A 19227-nucleotide genomic window follows, 5' to 3' on the forward strand; every position below is an offset into this window, starting at 1 on the left:
TCTGGGAGGGGAACCTTTAAATTCTGGGAATTGTATTGAAAGAAAAACTCCTTCTTTCCTTTTCTACCAGACTTAGGTTTAGGATCACTAGGCGGGTCAGGTTCGTCTGACAGATCCAGGGCAAAAAGAGCTTTGGCTAGCAGGGACTGAAACACATTAGAGGAAAACAGCCTTGGTTTCTGTCCCTCTACAGTAGGAGTCTCTTCATCAGAGATGAATCCCCCCTCTTCCCTTTCTTCCTCTTTAGACTCCTGGTCAAGAGAGGCACAATAATTATCTGAAGCAGGAAAAGTAGATTTCATTGCTGCTTTAGTGGGCCATGGTCTCCCCTGAAGCATATGGCTGCAGAAAGGTTCCTCAGAGAAAGGATCTAGAGAGGCCTGGGATTGTAAGGGGGAGTGAGCCTGGGAGGTGGAACCATCTGGAGGTGGCCTAGAGAATTGCAGGGCTTGTATAGCTAGGAACTGCTCCTGCATAGCTTTGTTAATCATGGCTGCAACCTCCTCATAAGTAAGCAGCTTTTTACTCAGTTTTTTCAATCCAGAGAAACCTTCTCCTCTAAAGACCTTTTGGCAGGATCTGCAGAGGAACACTCTCCTTTGGTCAGCTGAGCGGTGCGGGAGCCATCAGGGACTGCAGCAATTGATTTTTTGACCAGCTGTTTTCTTTTCTCGCCTTTTTTGCCGGGCACTGATAGCTGTGGCTTTTGGGGCTTTTTTCCACTCAACTCCTCCCAATCCAGCTTCTTTAGATCGCTGGAACGGCTATCCGAAAGCTCGCCTGGGTGATAGTTCCCATGAGGGTGCAGAGCTGAGTCATGGTCCCCATCAGAGAGGAAGCCTGTGTCCTCTCCCTTAGGAGTTGATGCAGCGGCCATTTTGAGGATCGTCTTCCTCCGGAGAAGAAAAGACAGATCAGAGAAAGCTAAGATAGGTAGAAAAATTAAGACTCAAGTATAAGGATTTAGATTAAAGTAGAGAAGTTTAGATTAGGAAAAATAAGCTAGATCTCTAATTAATTTAGCAGCAGCTAAGCTGCTACGGTGCTCTCCCCAGCAAGGCAGGAGGAAAACTGGAAGCTGCACGAGATTCACATCAGGAAACAGGAAGTGCAAACATTTAGTTCCTGCCCCCCCCCCCAGCAACGGCCGAGAATCACCCAAGCTTTCAAGATGCCCTCTCCTCAGAGCGAGAACAGACTAGACTGATTGTTCTCCTTGCAGGGAATTCTCCAATATCAGAAATGTACTCTCCTTCCTCCCTGTCCCCTTCCTCTGAGATGGAGCCAAGGGAGGCACAGTTGTCCATGAGGGTATGGGACTGCACATAAATAGACTTCATGGCCGCTTTGGTAGGCCATGGCTTAGCCACATCCCTGTAGCTGCAACAAGGCTCCCTACCAAGGTGGGAGTGGGAAGGAGAGCTGCCACGGTATGAGGCAGGACTCATTACAAGTGGATTCGAGGGAAGAGGTTAGGGGGCCTGTCTTTGAGCAGTGAGGGCTGAGTTAATCATGGCTGCCACCTCCTCATAAGTAATCAGTCTCCCTTCTGCTGCTATGCCTGGTGGAGGAGGTACGTTACCATCTGAAGGCTTCTCGCTGGCTCTTCCTCTGGCCGATGGTAGGAGGGAAGGCCAAGGGGTGCTGCTGCAGGGGCTCCCAAGCTGTGCTTGGGGCCCTGCAGTTTTTTTGCACTTTTACTAGGCACACTGGAGCGATGCCTTTTCAGGGCTCCCTTCTTTTTTGGCATGGTGCATTTTGCATTGCCTGGCTCTGGCCGCTCCAAGAGACCACTGGAGCAGCTGATGGAGGGCTCTTCGTCGTCCTGCTTTCCCTGGGGACATAAGGCTGGGTCATAGTCCCCCTCCGAGAGAAGGTCGTCCTCTCTGTGGGCTCCGACTGCAGTGGTTGCCATCTTGCCTGGGGCAGTGGCCTCAGAAGGATGGAGAAGAAAGGAGGGAGAAGAAAAGGGAGGAAAAAAGGAGGATTTTTTTTTAAAAGGAGGATTTTTTAAAAAAAAGGAGGATAGAAATAACAGGATTAGGAAAGGAAAGGTGAGAAAGATAGAATTTCCCTAAACTAAGTTGAAGCTACAGCAGAGCTCTGCTGTGTGTGTGCATTCCCCAGCAAGGCAGAAAGGAAACTGGGAACTTCAGGCTATTTGCACAAGGGAGACAGGAAGTTTAGTCCTGTTTACCCTAGCAATGGACAAGAATAACCCAAGCTATAAAATGCCCTTCCCTCAGAGTGGGAATAGCAGAATTGCTTCAGATGCTACTCCTAAGAGGCAGTAGACCCAGCATTCAAAGTCTACTCTTGTTGATACCCAATATTTCTGAAATGTTATTCCTGAAATGATTTCAATATTTCTGAAATGATATCCCTGAAATGATATCCATATTCCCAAATTTTTGCTAAATTTTGCTAAAATGATAATCATGCCCTTTCTGAACCTACAAAATGAAATTAAAACAAAATTTTTAGTACGTCTCTAATGAGAGATCTTACCAAGATCTGGAAAAGATCTCAGATAAAAAACGTCACCTACATCTATTTCACTTGATTCAGTGTACTCTCTTTATCTGTTGAATGCTTACTATGGGTTCTTACTGATATCTAGTATTTGTCTCATATAAGCAAGTATTTGCTGTAATTTTTAAAGTGGCTTAATTTTTAAATGGCTTAAGCCATTCACTTATGTTAGGAGTACTGAGATAGCACGTTTACTGCATCATTTTATGTAACTGTTAATTAAGAGGAATCTATGGATCAATGTTAGCCAGCTAGCTAGGCAAGCATATGTACATACTGAAGTTCTAATTAAAAACACACATATTTTTGTTAGCATTATCACCTTAGAGACTACTTTTGAGTCACTGAAACAGAACTAATCATACATTTTATACACCAGAAATGTAATACCGTCTATAAGGTGTGTCAATAAACTATCCAATTTCTTTATAAGAGTACGGGGTCCAGTAATTTTTTAAGAAGTTTACTGGTCATTAATAAGATTTCCATTCCAATACAATTTTTGATCTATTATGTTCACCAAGCTTCCACATGCCTAGATCGTAATTCTAAAGGGTTAGGAGTGTTACAGCAAAATTAAACAGGAATCCAAGGTGCCACTGGACTCATGTTTACTTTCACATACTGGATAGATATAAACACAGAGTAAAGCTTTCATCAAAGAAAATCACAATCAGTTTCTTTCTAAAACTATATAACAACATTGTGTTTTGGGAATATAACGACCTTTGAATGAGAATGTGTAAAGCAATCAAGTTATTGGTTAAATTAAATTAACATATACCCTCCAAGAACACATTCAGGAACTTTGCTATGTTTGTATCAGGAAGTGTACAGCAAATCTGTTTCCAGATAATTTGGATCTGGGTCATCAGACAGGTGTAAGTATAAAAGAGCAAGAGTCCAGTAGCACCTTGAATACCAACAATATATTTGGCAGGGCATGAGCTTTCATGAGTTTTGTGTATGTGCAGGTGCCTGTCTGCAAGAATCTCACACCACATGAATAGCTTCATTGCTACTCATTTGTATGGCAAGAGTTGAACTTGTTGTTTGATGGTACCATACTGCACTAGAAACGTAAGAAGCCATTCAAGAAGGCTTTTAAGGTACAAAACTCAGGCGCAGGGGCCAGAATTGACATGACTATCTTAATTATGTCAGGGACTCATTCAGAGAAGCTCTTGGGCATTCAACTATCCCACACCCAACATGAGTGATTACTAGCCTGCACACCTTGTTATAAATGAGTGCATTATCTTTTCAATATATTCAAAAGGAACAGCTAGGTTAGTTTCTGAATTTGGTTCCCAGATGGCAGGAAAGCATAATACAATGCTTTTCAATTACCTGCAAAATACCCTTTGCTAATTACTTAATCTTATTTATAATTATTTAATTGTATTTAGCCGCATGTATTTAGCTGGACGATTGACCTTAACTAACAAAGAGAAAAAGCAGCAATTCCTCAGCTAGGTTTAGAAAAACAAACTTAGCCTTAGCTACCAGAAGTGCTACTGTGCCTTTTAATAGAATGAACTTTCATTTCAGTGAGTCTTGGACTACTCACTGTGAAGGCTCCTTCTGCTCTGAGGTGATGAGGCCATCTTCAAAGTGGGTTATTCCTTTCACTTGCTCGAGAGGCAGGAACAAAACTTCAACCTCCTGTCTCTCTGAAGGAATACCCCCTCCCCCTCAGTTCTAAACTTACAGAGTGGAAAAAATAGAACTGGTACAAACAACTATAACTTTTAGGAACCTATAACTGTAACAGTAGTAAGAACGTAAAACATGGACAAACATGGAGCACCGAGAGGTGTGGAGGAGAAAAGGAAAGAAAGCCTGAAGTGTGGCCGTGGAAGGTCTTGGACTTTCTATATGTCTCACTGTTCTTTGTGCCTTCTACTCTGTTCTTTGATCTCCCTCTCTCTCTTTTTTTAATTTGTAGAATCCAGGTGGGCAAGATGCCATCACCTCAGAGCAGAAGGAGCCTTCATGGTGAGCAGTCCAAGGCTCATTCTTGCTCTGAGGGAGAGGGCATTTTCAAAGTGGGACCTAAAAGAGCTAAGTCCCCGAACTGGGCAGGAGTGATTAGTTCTCCAGGATGCTCTGCAGGACCCGCAGCCGAAGGCTGTGTCAACGGATGAATGGGCGTTGAGCTTGTAATGGCGTATGAATGTAGTGGCATACGAACGTAGAGATAGAAGACCAAGTTGCCGCCTTGCAAATTTCCTCTATCGATGCACACTGGTTAAAGGCTGCAGATGTAGCCACGCTCCTGGTAGAGGGGCCCATGATACGCAGAGGAACTGGAAGATTGCTTGCCTTGTAGGCTTGCTGGATGCAGAGGAGAATGGTGTAGCCTTTCCCTTACTGGGAGCTGTCATGAGTAATGAAAAGCGAGTTGGATTTCTGGATGGTCTCGGTCCTCTGTAGGAAATGAAGATGGCTCTCATGACAGCGAGCTTGTGCCATTCCTTTTCCCTAGGATGAGTAGGTCACGGGCAGAAAGAGGGGAAATGTAGCTCCTGCTCTCTGTGGAAGCGAGCGCTCACTTTTGGTAAGATGACCGTGTCCTTGTGAAACACGCACAACTCTTTCTGGCCAACAGGGCGCCTAGTTCCAACACCCTAAGGGCAAAGGTGATGCTTGTTGATGTGTGCCTTGCTGACACATTGTCCATTCTGATAAGGACATGCTTCCCTCTCAGGGAGTGGCTGAATGCTGACAGGGCCTGCATGATGGCTTTGATCTCAAGGGCATTGATGTTGAGTGCCACTCCAGAGCCAACCACAACCCCTGGGCTGGGAGATCTAGAAGGCTTGCTCTCCAGCCAACGAGGCTGGCATCCGTAAACAACTGGATTGGGGAGTCGACTATGTATTGGAGGCCCTTGGACAGGTAGGAGCAGTTGGCCCACCAGGAAAGGCTACTCTTGACCAAGAGGGGGAGCTGGATCTCTCTCTGATGGCCAGGATGTCAAGTTGGTGAGGGTGAAGGAGCCACTGCAGAGGCCTGGGGTGGAACCTTGCCCAGGGGACTGCTGTAATGTATGCAATCATGGGCCCCTGGAGGCTTGCGAACATCGTAAGATGAGCAGACTTTTGAGTACGGACCCTGGTGGCCAGGGAGGACAGTCTGTGTACCTTGTCCCGAGGAAGAGATAGGGCAGTGATGGCGAACCTTTTAGAGACCGAGTGCCCAAACTGCAACCAAAACCCCACTTATTTATCGCCGAGTGCCAATGCGGCAATGTAACCTGAATACCACCCCCAGAGGGGGCCCAGAGGGAGAGGCTAGGGTTGCCAAGTTCCTCTTCGCCATTAGTGGGAGGTTTTTGGGGTGGCGCCTGAGGAGGGCGGGGTTTGGGGAAGGACTTCAGTGCCATAGAGTCCAATTGCCAAAGTGGCAATTTTTTCCAGGGGAATTGATCTCTATTGGTTGGAGATCACCTGTAATAGCAGATCTCCAGCTAGTACCTGGAGATTGGCAACTAGTTCCTTAGTGTTTTCTCTCTACATATCAAGACAAATGGAAAGGTGTTTGGAGGATAGCTTGTGGGCACTTCAAAGGTGGAATAGGACTGCACGCCCCTCCGCCCGCACAGACCCAGAGGGTGCCGGAGAAGCCGCTGGAGGGAAAGAAGGAAGGAAGGAAGGAAAGAAGGGAAGGGAGGGGGAAAGGGAAGGAAGGGAGGGAGAGAAAGAAAGAAAAAGAGAGAGAAAGGGAGAAAGAAATGGAGCAAGGGAGAGAAAGAAAAGGACAGAGGGAGACAGAAAAAGAAAGAGGCCATTTATACATGGGAGGTTTTGCCTTGGATTTGCCACTCGGTGGGGCGCGGCGGCAGGCTTGTGAGAGGCGAGCAGGGTGGGGCAGAGGGCGCCTCCTTCGCACCCACCGACCAGCCATGCCCCTCCGCCCGCACAGGCCCAGAGGGCGCCGGAGAAGCCGCCGGCCATGCCGAGTGTGAGCGCTCAGCTTTTGTTCCCCGCTCTCCCACCCGCCTGGCTGGCCGCGCACGCTCCAGCGGCGGCAATGGCGGCAGCTTCTGTGGGAGAGTCCGGGGGCCACTGCCAATGATGTCGGAGGTTCCCCACCCCTGGGCTACAGCCTCCCCCATCCGGGGTGGGGCAGAGCCGGAAAGGCCAGCGGCTTGGAGGAACCGTGCGTGCCGGCAGAAAGGGCTACGCGTGCCGGAAGTGGCACCCGTGCCATAGGTTCGCCAACACGGAGATAGGGTATTGTCGGAGGTGTTGAATACTACTCCTAGATGATGGAGCACTTGGGAGGGGTGGACGTTACTCTTTGCTTTATTCACTAGGAAACCACGGTCCTGTAGCATCTGCAGGACGAAGGCGGCATGGAGAATGCTCTGGTTACATGTGGAGGCACAAATCAGGATGTTGTCCAGATACAGCCGTATCTGGCTAGGGAGACCAGGATCTTCATGAAGACCTTGGGTACCAAGGCGAGGCCAAAGAGCATGGCCCGGAATTGGAAATGGGAGTCCTCCTATGCAAAATGGAGGAACCTCCTGTGATTGGGATGAATCGGAATGTGAAGGTAGGCCTCGGTGAAGTCTATGGAAGTGAGGAAGGCATTTGGATGGGGCACCTTGGAGACAGAGCATAGGGTTTCCATCCGGAAACACTTGGTCGTTAGGTGCCTATTGACTCACTTGAGGCCGAGGATGGCGCACCAGTCACTGTTTCTCTTTGGCACTGCAAAAAAAGATTGAATACACGCCAGAGGAGTGATCAGAAGGAGGAACCGGTTCGATGGCCTCTATGTCCAGTAGTCGGCTGATAGCGTTCTCCTGTGTTTCTCCTTGTTCAGGGACCTTGGAGACCTCAGGAAGCGATCTGCAGGGATGGAGTTGAATTCCAGCAGGTAACCGTTTTGGATGATGCTGAGCACCCAGGCGTCTGGAAGAGCGGCTTCCCATCGGTGCAGAAAGTACTTGAGTCTGCCCACCCTTTTTGGGACTCTGGTGTCGTTGCTTAGACTGGAATTGGTTCTTGTCAGAGTGCTCTGATTGGAAGCTGGAGAAACAAGGGTTTCTGGCAAAGTGGCCACCCCTGTGGAAGGAAGCTCTACAGGAGAACCACTGAGTCCTCCTTTGGTCAGGCCTGAATCTGGGTAGGGAATGAAAGGAACGAAAGGACTACTGGTAAGAGGCTCTGTTGTCCTTGCAAAGGTGCCTGGATATGGCCTTTTTCTTATCTTTGGTTTCTACTTGAAGGGGCTCTAATTTGTCCCTGATTAGTTTGCCACCCTGGTAGGGGTAACCCATGAGGACAGTCTTGGAGTGGGAATGCACCTGCCAAGCCCTAAACCAGAGGGCGCGTCTAACAGCCGAGGGCTGCTGATATGGCCCTGAAGGCGAAGGACAACATGTCCAAGGTGGAGTCAGCTAGGAAGGTTACAGCTTTTAATAACCAATTGACTCCCTCAGTAGCTCTCTTATTTTCAGGAAGAGTAAGCTTGCTGGGCTTGCGGGCCCACAATATTGCTGCCCTGGAGATGAGCGCCGAAGTAGTGGAGGCGCTGACTGAAAGGATGAAGGCCTTGTGTACCTTTTTGATGGCAAAATCTGTTTTCCTATATAGGGTGTCTCTAATACTGCCTAAGCTGTCTTCTGAGATGAGATCCGAAGATTGTAGGGCAGCAATTGGGAGTGCCCACTAGGGGGACCTGGAGCAGTTCTGTAAGGTGGGGAGCCATGTTGTAGAACTTTTTTGTAATGGCTGGGATTTGCCTATTAGACATAGGCTTCTCCCATTCTGCCTTGAGCAGGTTTCAAAGTAACCAAAAAAGGGCACAGTTAGAGTGGGATTGGAATGTCTATGAAAGAAATCCTTGGTGCCTCTGAGTCTGGGTCTCTTAGACTGGGCCTCCTCTGAGTCCTCATTCAAGTCTAGTGCTGCTAAGGCCCTGGCTAAGAGAGACTGAAAATCATCTGTGTTAAAAAGCCTGGTCTATCTCTCCTCCACTCTGGATTCATCCTCTTCGGATGAGAACTCTCCCTCCTCTCGATCTTCCTCAGCCGAGGATTGAGGGGAAAGGCTGCTTGGGGACTGAGGATCTGGGCTTGGGGGAACGGCCTTCCTGGCTACCTTAGTAGGCCAGCGGCTGTGTGGTTCAGACCCCTGAAGGCTGCCCTCTGGTGGCCGACTGGCAGCCTGGCAATCATGGGTAGGAGCAGACTGGTCATCATAAGTAGGAGACATGGGGGAATACCCCTGGGCATGTCTAACCAACGGGGCCAGAGAAGCAGCTGCAAAGATTGCAGGCCCTCTAGAAAAGCCCCACACACCAGCTCCGCTAATTCAGAGCACAAGAACTGTAAATTGCTCTTGGGTTGGGAAACAGAAGAAAGGGCTACTTTACCAGCCGCCTGCAATGATCCGGAAAAGGACTCGGCCTGGGGGGAGGGATCCCGACCCTTGTGGCCCGCGGAAGCTGCGCGATCCAAAATGGCAGACTCTGCTGCCTTATGGGCTCTTTCAAGCTGGCCGCGTCTCTTGGGACCTTTCCTGGTAGATTGTCCTGCGCCCTTCTTCTTTGCCACTGAGGGCTCCTCTGCCTTCTTTTCCACTGTGCGGCCATGATGGTGGTTGTTGGAGGGTGGATCTACTGAACTCGGTTGGGAGCAAAGAACTCATTTTTTTCTTTGTCTGTCTCAGAGGTTCTGTCCACCAATTTGTTTTGGCGGGAAAGACACAGTTTCCCCCAAAAAGGAGAAGAAAAAAGAAAATTGGGGGTGCACAGTCACAGGGTAGGCTGGGAGGACAGACAGAAGAGGAAGGGAGCAAGAATAAGTAAGAAAAGGTGAGATAAGGCAAAATCTATAAGCTAGCTGCAGCACAGGCTGCAAGGCTCTGCTCTCCCTTCACGAGGCAGGAACAGAACTGAGGAGGAGGGGTTATTCCTTTAGAGATACAGGATGTTGAAGTTTTGTTCCTGCCACCCGAGCAAGTGAAAGGAATAACCCACTTTGAAGACGTCCTCTCCCTCAGAGCGAGAAGAAATCATTCACGGTTCAAGCTGTGCAACATTTAGGATTCCTTTCAGATACCCTGAATGGCAGGCAACATTTATACAAACTTTTCTTTGCACTGTTGTAACTATTGTGCTGGCTGCGCTTTATCAGCATTTCACAATAATTCAGACACCACTTGCTTTAGGAGAGCTCCAAATTTGCACTTATGCAAGCTAGCAACAGTTCTGCCTGAACTAACAGGCAATTTCCACCAAGTCCCCTTTCCTGCTGCAGTACTTCATACCAATCCAGGGGGCTGAGAAACAGCTTTTCAGAAGCTGCAACCAAGATGTGGAAGACAAAAGCCCTGTTCTGCTTTCAGAACGTCTCTTGCAGTTTCATGAAGTCAAGCTATTCACAAAATTCCATTTTAAAAACAAGATATTATGTCTTATTTCACTGTACTAGTAGCAGTACAATACCCAAAACACTAACACAACTTAAATTACTATTAACAGTGGTACTTGTACACAGATATCTGTAATCTAGTCACTATTGCCCTCACCTGGATGGCCCAGGCTAGTCTGATAAGCAGGGTTGGTCCCGGTTAGTGCTTCAATGGGAGACCACCAAGGAATACCAGGGTCATTATGCAGAGGAAGGCAATGGCAAACCACCTCTGTTAGTCTCTTGCCATGAAAACCCTACTGGGTTGCCGTAAATCAGCTGCGAATTGACGGCACTTTACACACACACTGTGTATTTGCTGCACGATCTCCTCTGTTTTCTAAATAAGCCTCAAATGTAGGTGCCAACTGTTTGAGGATTAAAAAGCAGTATCATAATTTATTGTGTTGTACCGTTGTTATATGAGCCCTGTGGTGCAGAGTGGTAAACTGCAGTACTGCAGTCAAAAGCTCTGCTCATGACCAGAGTTCAATCCCGACAGAAGTCAGTATCAGGTAGCTGGCTCAAGGTTGACACAGCCTTCCAATCCTTCCGAGGTCAGTAAAATGAGTACCCAGCTTTCTGGGGGTAACGAGTAGATGACTGGAGAAGGCAATGACAAGCCACTTTGTAAACATAGTCTGCCTAGTAAACATCAGGATGTGATGTCACCCCATGGGTCAGCTTGCACAGGGGACTACCTTAACCTTTACCTTTCTACTGTTGTGTTAAAGTGGCCTGCACCAATATGAAGGCACAACAGAATGGATTGATGCTACTTTACCACAAAACAGGGATGATACAAAACGGAACATTTTCAGTCTATGCAAAATTGTATTGTTCCTTGCTAAGACTCCACGCGTCTGAGCTACTCTATTCCTAGCTGATCTCTACTTCATTTTCCTCACAATCATTAGCAACCCTTTAAGAGGAAAACAGGATATATCTCAGCAGAGTAGCAGAATTCCATTTTCATTACATTTCATCAGAAATGCAGCTATATTTATAATCCACATTACAGCAGACCTCCCATTTTCTGCCCTTTTGTGCAAAGGACTGCACAACAGAATTAAGGTTTTCTTTCCATGAAAAATCACTAGGAACTGAGAGATAATCTTTTAAATCCAATCCAGGTATCTCTTTCATCATCTTCCAAAGGAGGAAGAGCTACTATTGTGAGACATAGGAAAGAGTAGGTGGGCTAGAATGAGGATGCACTTGCCTACATGCCATTTGGGTCACTAACACACCACATAATTGGTTGCATGATGAAGAAGATTACAATGACACAACACAGCAAGAGGAATTTCTATTACTTGCCTCCCTTGTGTTAATGCAATGGAAGAACTAAGCATATTTTCCATGATCTGTGGACACAAATAAATTTATTTCCACGTTACACTGCAACATCTTAAAAACTAAACCACAGAAGTAATACAGATGTGAATAAACAGACCACCTGAATTTCCTAATGTTGTTTTTCCACGTATTAGAAAATAGAAATGCTCACTACAGACAGAAGTATAAGAATTCTAAAATAGTTATTTAGACACAAGATAAAATGCCTCTGAATTATACTTTCAGAAAATTAAACACTGCAGGATTGTTAAGGATGGCCTAAATACTATGGGTTGGATCCAAAATTATTTTCCACTGTTCCAAGGACCATGCAGTCAGGGGGAGAGATTTCTATTTATTGCCCCTCCTGCTGCAGATCTCCACAATGTACCTAATGTTGTTAATAGGAGTCCCTGATTCCTGGGGAAAGCATTAGGGGGTTAGGTGCATGGAAAAGCAGTCAAATTCCATTCTTCAAGTAGAACTCCACCCACAGTACTTTGAATTTAACAAGAAAACCCCAAAAACATCAATTAGCTTGATGTACTGTACCTGCAACTTCTTCAGGTTCTGTTACAACAATATGTGCATTTAATTCCTGTAGCTTATGATGTAATTCTTCTAGTTTCTTATTTGATTTTTTCAAAATGTCGTCCACATAAGCCAAGTTTTTTTTATCGGTAGTGACTTTCCTAAGGTTTTCTGCTCCTTCCTTGATTTTAAGTTCCTTCCTTATTTCCCGTTTAATTTGGTCCTTTACTTCATCCAACTTCTGCTGTACCATGATGTCTGAATAGTCCAATTTTTGTCCAATGCTCACGCTGTCAGAGACAAGGATATTTCGCACATCTACCTATGGTAAGGGGAGAAAAAACAGAGTAAAAAATTAAATGAGATTTTGCTCAAACTAAAACTAATACACATTGTGAGTCCCCTTTTACTAACCATTTGTCTGCATTGTAATGGATTAGGTGAAGAGCTTTACGTATTGATTAACGCTAACAAGTAACAGGTTTAAGTTGGTGACGCCTTTGCTATGCCTATTTTTAAAACAGTGAGAGATTTAAATTCCATTGGATTTGCCACATACAGACTTTGCTCTGATAGCTTTGACTTGGCTAAAAAGTGGGTCTAGATGACGATGTTAAATACATCCTTGTTAGTGACATTTCTGCATACCATGTACAGAAATGTACCATTTAATTCACTGAATGTTAACATGAATTTAGACCAGAATATATGATCAGGGATATTTAAAACTCTGACCCAGATTATCATCTTAAATTATCAATTCTTGTTAACACTGAAGAATTGTTAAAGGCATTTCAGCCAGAATACCTCACACATGTACACCTAAGTTACAACCCTGCTGTTGTTATTTAAAAACAACAACACTAATTCTAGAATGACAGATGTGTCCCTGATATTTCCACAGGGACACAACTTCACTTTCTTTTGACTTGCTTCAGATTCTGATTTGCCCTCTGAATGCATATGTAGACTACACTTGAAGCATATTGATGTTTTAGCCCACTATTATCAACGGTGGGGATGTAGAATGGTATAGTATAGCCTGATCTTGTCAGATTTCGGAAGCTAAGCTGGGTCAGTACTTGGATGGCAGTACTTGGATGTAAGACCACCGAGGAAGACTTTGCAGAGGAAGGCAATGGCAAACTACCTATGCTTAATCACATGAAAACCCTATGGGGTCACCATAAATCAGCTGCAACTTGATGGCACTTTACGCACACGCACACACACACAATCAATGGTATTAAGCCTTTAGATCGGGGGCGTCAAACATAAGGCCCATGGGCCAGATCCGGCCCCTTGAGAGCTCTTATCCGGCACGCGAGCCAGCCACCCCTTCCAGTCCCGATCTGGGCTGGTGAGGCCTGGCCCGACCAAGTGATCCTTATGTCATATCCAGCCCTGCTAATAAATTAGTTCGACACCCCTGCTTTAGATGAATGCTGTCATAGCTTCTATAAAGATATTTACAGAAATTGTGCATTTAATAATATATTTTCTCTCAGTGCTCAAGGAGCATCATAAACACAATAATCTAACTGTTAAACAGAAGATAATTCACAGTGGGTAGCTGTGTTAGTCTGTCTGCAGTAGTAGAAAAGAGCAAGAGTCCAGTAGCACCTTAAAGACTAACAAAAATATTTTCTGGCAGGGTATGAGCTTTCTTGAGCCACAGCTGCAAGTTTACATCGGGACCACAAAACGCAGCATACAAACAAGGATAAAAGAACATGAAAGATACTGCAGACTTGGCCAACCAGACTTGGCCACTGCTGGCTGAACATGGACTGACACAAACAGGACACAGGGTCTTATTCCAAGACACTGAAAGACTGGACAATTCTACCAACTATTTTGTCAGATTGCACAGAGAAGCCACTGAAATTCATAAACATCAGCACAACTTTAACAGAAAAGAAGAGTTTAAGAATGAATAAGACTTGGCTTCCTGTCCTGAAAACCTCCAGACTAACAAAGACTACAGTCAACAATAGCCATGCAGATTAGCTTTGGATTTCACACATTAACAGATCACTTCAGGATACAATGGTTCCATATTAACATACCACACCCTCATTAGCACATTATCTTGATACTTAAAGGACAATGATTAGCACATTACCTTTGATACTTTTTGCAGGACAATGATTCATCTCAACCCAACCCCTTTCTGACTATATATTTGTCAGGCTGCTATCTCGGTTTCGTTATTGCCTCTGTCTCTGTGCTGTATTGTCTGCCCCCCAAGGTCGCATGCCTAAGCCTAAGCCTGGGAACTCAGCTCCTGGGAAACTGTATTCCTGCGTGTAATCTCCCGCCTTTCCTGCCTTATAATATCTCCCAGCTAGTGAGCCTTTCATAGCTGTCATTTTATTCGTTTGCACTGTATGCCTATTTGATCAGTAAAATCCACCTGTTTGGACTCTATACGACTTTGTGGTGATTTCTGGTTCTGTGGGCCAAGGGCTGACATTATGACAGCTATCTCACATCTTCACCGTTCTCCTAGCCAGGCTGGAGCCCAGGGGGGTTCGCCTGCCACTTGGATGGGAGCTGTGCAGCTCTCCAGGTGATCTACTACCCTGGAGCCCTTCTCAGAGGACCCTACTCTGTTACAGGACTTAATTGCTGAACTTTTCCGGACGAACCGAGAGGTTTGCCGCTTGAGGGGACTGGTACACGCGCAGTGGCAATCTCTTACAGGACGTCTCTGGATGTTAACATCGGAGGATACTGATGCTCGTTTAGATCTTCAGGACTTGGATCAATTACTGGACGATGCCCGATTGGCGACTGAGGATTTACAAATATTAACTGGACTTCTGGATAATCTTATTTCTCGACAAACTCTTTCTACCATGGCGGGAGCCCCACCGGAGGGTTTTTCCCTGATCCCGGATGCGGCCAGCTGCCAGGCTGAGGCCAAGCGAGTCGCTATTAGCACCGCTCTTCTCCTTGTGGAATGTACAAAGGACACCCCGGTAGCCACCTTGGCTCAAGTTTTGACCCCGACGTTTGGAGCCGAGGCATCCGCACTGGCGGTTCGAGTACAACCTCTGCTGGGCGGGGAACCTGACCCCATACTCTTGCTCCTCGAGACAGAACTTTTGCCGCGCATTACGGCAGAGGCTGCCCTAAGACTTGAGAACGCCAAAGTTCTTGCGGATCAGCAAGCCGCCGAAGCGGCTAGGGTCGCAAGAGAGAGAGAGGCGGCGGAAGCAGCCAGGGCGGCTGCAGCAAGGAATCAGGCGAACGTGGACACGCGCCCCAAGGACTATGTACTGGGACTATCAGGTCTCACCTTTTCCCCGGCGTTTGTCCCGTCGCGTACGACCCAACGCGCACGCCGTTTGGCTGACCGACGTCGAGACTCAGATGAGTCTGAAGACGAGGATTTATATGGGGATAGCTCTCAATGGGCCACGAGCTTCCGAACCAGTAAGCCTCATCTTACTGGGGGCCCAAGTGAGGAGGTTCATCTTTTACGAGCCCAGAATCGGGAGCTCTCCGACCGTGTGGATCAACTCCAAGAAGTAATGGAACTTATGCTTCACGAGAACAGGCAATTACAACAAACCCTGATAGCTCAGAGACAGCCCGTTCCGATACCGGGTCAGGCGGTACCCGTACAACCACCCGCTAATGTGCCTGCTCCACCCTTACCTCCTGGAGCTCCTGTTGCTCCTCCGCTCCGACCACCCGTGCAACCACCTGCTAATGTGCCTGCTCCACCCTTGCCTCCTGGAGCTCCTGTTGCTCCTCCGCCCGGACCACCCGTGCAACCGGGTCAGCCCGCGCCCGGCCCTTGGAAGCAACTCAAATTGAGGACTACGTATGACGGATCTCTTGAGACTTTGCCTTGTTTCTTGCATCAAGTGGACAGTTATATGCGAGAACAAGGTCAACTTTTCCCCACGGAAGATAGCCGGGTGCGGTACGTAGCTTCCCTCCTGACAGGCAAAGCGGCTGACTGGATGGTCCTCCAGTTTGACACCCGCTCTCGTGCGATTCGTTCCCTCAACAACTTCATGACTGCCCTGAGAAGGAGGTTTGAGGACCCCTTCCTGGGAGAAAGAGCCAAAACGGAACTTTTACAATTAAAACAAGGCTCTGCTACAGTTCGGGAATTTGCCGATGAATTTCAGCGACTGGCAAGTAAAATTGTAGGTTGGCCCGAGACCACCCTAATCCATCATTTCAGGGAAGCCTTGCATCCTGACATTCTGAACTGGTCTTACATGCGGGGCGATCCCGATACCCTCGAAGGCTGGATCCTTTTAGCCGAGGAAGTGGAAAGCCGCCGCCGCTTTATTTCTCTCGTCCGTCAAAAGCACAAGGAGAAGGGCACCCAAAAGCCTCAACCCAAGGCACCACTGCTCGTCCCACGAAATCCCCCACGTCCGCTCCAGGAACGTGAAGTCCGATTTCAGAGGGGTGCCTGTCTTACATGCGGAGAAATGGGCCACTTTGCAGCCGTTTGCCCACGCCGCCAGGAATTATTTCGTCCCAGCACGACAACCCGCGCCCGAGGTCGTCCACCACGCAGAGGCACCGCGGCCACCCGCAGCGCAGCTCCGGGAAGGCCCACACCCTCTGCACTCCATGCCGGGGACCCAGCCTCCCTGCCTGCTTCCAACGACCCCGCCGGGTCTCGGATTACAAGTGCCCCATTGGGGGACAGCTTTCCCTCTTCGGATGAGGAAAACCCTTGGATTTCTCCAGCCTTAAACCTGGAATCTCCCCTCGACTTGTCAAAAAACGGCTCCGGTCTGTGGTGAATGGAGCATCTCCACAGACCTCTCAGGATCTTCCTATCAAACCGAATGCTCCTACCAAAATCAAAGAAGTGGACTCCACCGTCTACGTAGATGCGGTTTTACAACAACTTAACGGAGGTCCACAAATCCCCGTCAAAGCACTAATTGACTCCGGTTGCTGTCGCACTCTCATAAGCGAAGCCACGTTTGCTGCCCTCAGAGCCGACTCAGAGGCTTTACCCGCCCCCGTCCAATTTGCTCAAATGGACGGGAGCCAATTCCAGGGGGGTCCAGTTGATCATCGCACCATAGGGGTGGCAATGGGAATTGGTTCCCACTGGGAACAAATAGACTTCACTATAGCCCCTATCCGATTTGAAGTGGTCTTGGGAATTAACTGGATTAAAGGACATAGTCCCAGTATTGATTGGGAAACAGACACTATTTCTTTCGCTAGTCCCACCTGCGACCAGCATCGGCAAAACTTTGCTCTGCCATTTCCGCCCGTTCCAGCGTTAACCTCTACTGCCCCAGTACCACCGGCTCTACCCGCTGTATACCGGGACTTTGAAGATGTCTTCGACCTTAAGGAATGTGATGCCTTACCCCCCCACCGGGCCTCAGACTGTGCGATTGAAGTAGTAAAGGACTGCACATTAACCAAAAGTAAGATTTACCCTATGAGCGCTTCCGAGCGCACTGTCCTCCGGGACTTTTTGGACAAAAACCTCGCCAGAGGGTTCATTCGCCCTTCGAATGCCCCAAACTCGGCCCCCGCGTTTTTCGTCCGGAAAAAAGAGGGCGACCTTCGCCTGTGCATTGACTTCAGAAAGCTCAATGCGGTTACCCAAACCAACGCCTATCCTATCCCATTAATATCGGATATTTTGGGACAATTACAGGAAGGCCGTGTGTTCTCTAAATTAGACTTGGTGGAAGCCTACTACCGAGTCCGTATCCGCGAAGGAGATGAACACCTCACTGCCTTCTCTAGCTGTTTCGGAATGTATGAATTCCTTGTAATGCCGTTCGGATTAAAAGGGGCCCCGGGGGTCTTCATGCAACTCATCAATGAAATCCTACATGACCTTCTATATCGTGGGGTGGTGGTCTACTTAGATGACATTCTCATTTATTCGAAAACTATGGACGAGCATGTGACTCTGGTCAGAGAAGTTCTACAACGCCTGCGTAACCATCAACTGTTCGCTAAACTAGCTAAGTGTGAATTTCACCAAAGCAAACTCACGTTTTTGGGATACATCATCTCCCACCAAGGTCTTCGCATGGACCCCGCCAAAGTCCAAGCCGTCCTCGATTGGACTCCCCCCACCAACCGTAAGCAAGTACAGCAATTTCTGGGATTTGCAAACTTCTATCGGGGATTCATCCCTAACTTCGCCCAAGTGGCTCTACCCATTACGGACCTGCTGAAAACTAAAGGAAAAGTAAGCTCGGCTGCCTTGCCCTCCGCAAAGATCCTATGGACTGAGCAATGCCAAGCCGCCTTTCTGGCCCTCAAACGCCTCTTCACTTCGGAGCCGGTGCTACGGCACCCAGACCCAAATCAAATGTTCATTGTGCAAGTCGATGCTTCCGATGTAGCCATGGGAGGGGCTCTCCTCCAGCAAGGACCGGACGGTCTTCTTCACCCTTGCGCTTACTTTTCAAAAAAATTTGCGCACGCTCAATTAAACTGGCCCATCTGGGAGAAAGAGGCCTCTGCAGTTCATCATGCACTGACTTTATGGCGGCAATTCTTGGAAGGGTCTAAAATACCCTTTGAAGTTTGGACCGATCACAAAAATCTAGCTGCCCTCACGGGGTCCCATAAGCTATCGGCGAAACAACAACGGTGGGCGGAGTTCTTTGCTCAGTTCCGTTTCACCCTGAAGCACGTCCCTGGGAAGCAGAACGTTCTCGCGGATGCCCTCTCCCGTTTACCACAATATCCGGTAAAACTCGAAAGACCCACCAACTCTCTGTTCACCCCTATGCAACGTGGGGTCCTACCTATGCTGGCTGTGCAAACCCGATCCCAGCATCAACACACCTCGCAAGCTCCGCCAGCCCAACCGGCTGCCCAGCCGCCACCGCAACAGACCGGAGTTCCCGCCCCTCCTACCCCTCCGACCGCTCAGCCGCCTGCAGTCTGCGCGCCGCCACACGTAAGCACTAGCCCTATAACTATTTCTCAGATCTCCAGAACCGACGGGGGGGCTCCCTCCAAACTCCCCATCTCCGAATCCTTTTTAACTGTCCTTCGGGACCAGTGCCTTTTAGAACGTTCCGCTCATACCCTACCTCCTGGTGTTTTGGAACAAGGGGGGTCCTGGTACAAAGACTCAAAATTGTATGTACCCAAAGCTCTCCGGAAGGACGTTTTACATTTAGCTCATGGAGCCAAAACAGCTGGGCACTTTGGGTTTCTGAAGACCCTTCACTTATTGCGCAGACAGTTCTGGTGGGGGGGAATGCGTTCCGACATTGACTCCTTCATCCGCAGCTGTCCCGTTTGTGCCGCTGCGAAACGATCGCAGGGCAAACCCCCGGGACTGCTACAACCTCTTGAAACGCCCAGCAAACCTTGGGAAGTGATCGCTATGGACTTCATGACTGATCTCCCTCTCAGTGGGG

The 19227-nt window shown here is 47.9% G+C and overlaps 1 protein-coding gene across 2 annotated transcripts in view; it reads right to left on the reverse strand.

The window, feature by feature from the left end:
• The window catches only part of PKN2 (protein kinase N2), an 82089-nt gene that overhangs the window by 41985 nt on the left and 20877 nt on the right, over positions 1–19227 (reverse strand). For both annotated transcript variants that reach the window (XM_056845631.1, XM_056845629.1), the window contains exon 2: positions 11852–12152. In XM_056845631.1, coding sequence (XP_056701609.1) covers positions 11852–12152 — 301 coding nt within the window. The remainder of the gene's footprint in view (positions 1–11851; positions 12153–19227) is intronic.

The sequence above is a fragment of the Euleptes europaea genome, chromosome 2 (assembly GCF_029931775.1).
Source record: "Euleptes europaea isolate rEulEur1 chromosome 2, rEulEur1.hap1, whole genome shotgun sequence".
NCBI classification, from domain to species: Eukaryota; Metazoa; Chordata; class Lepidosauria; order Squamata; family Sphaerodactylidae; genus Euleptes; species Euleptes europaea.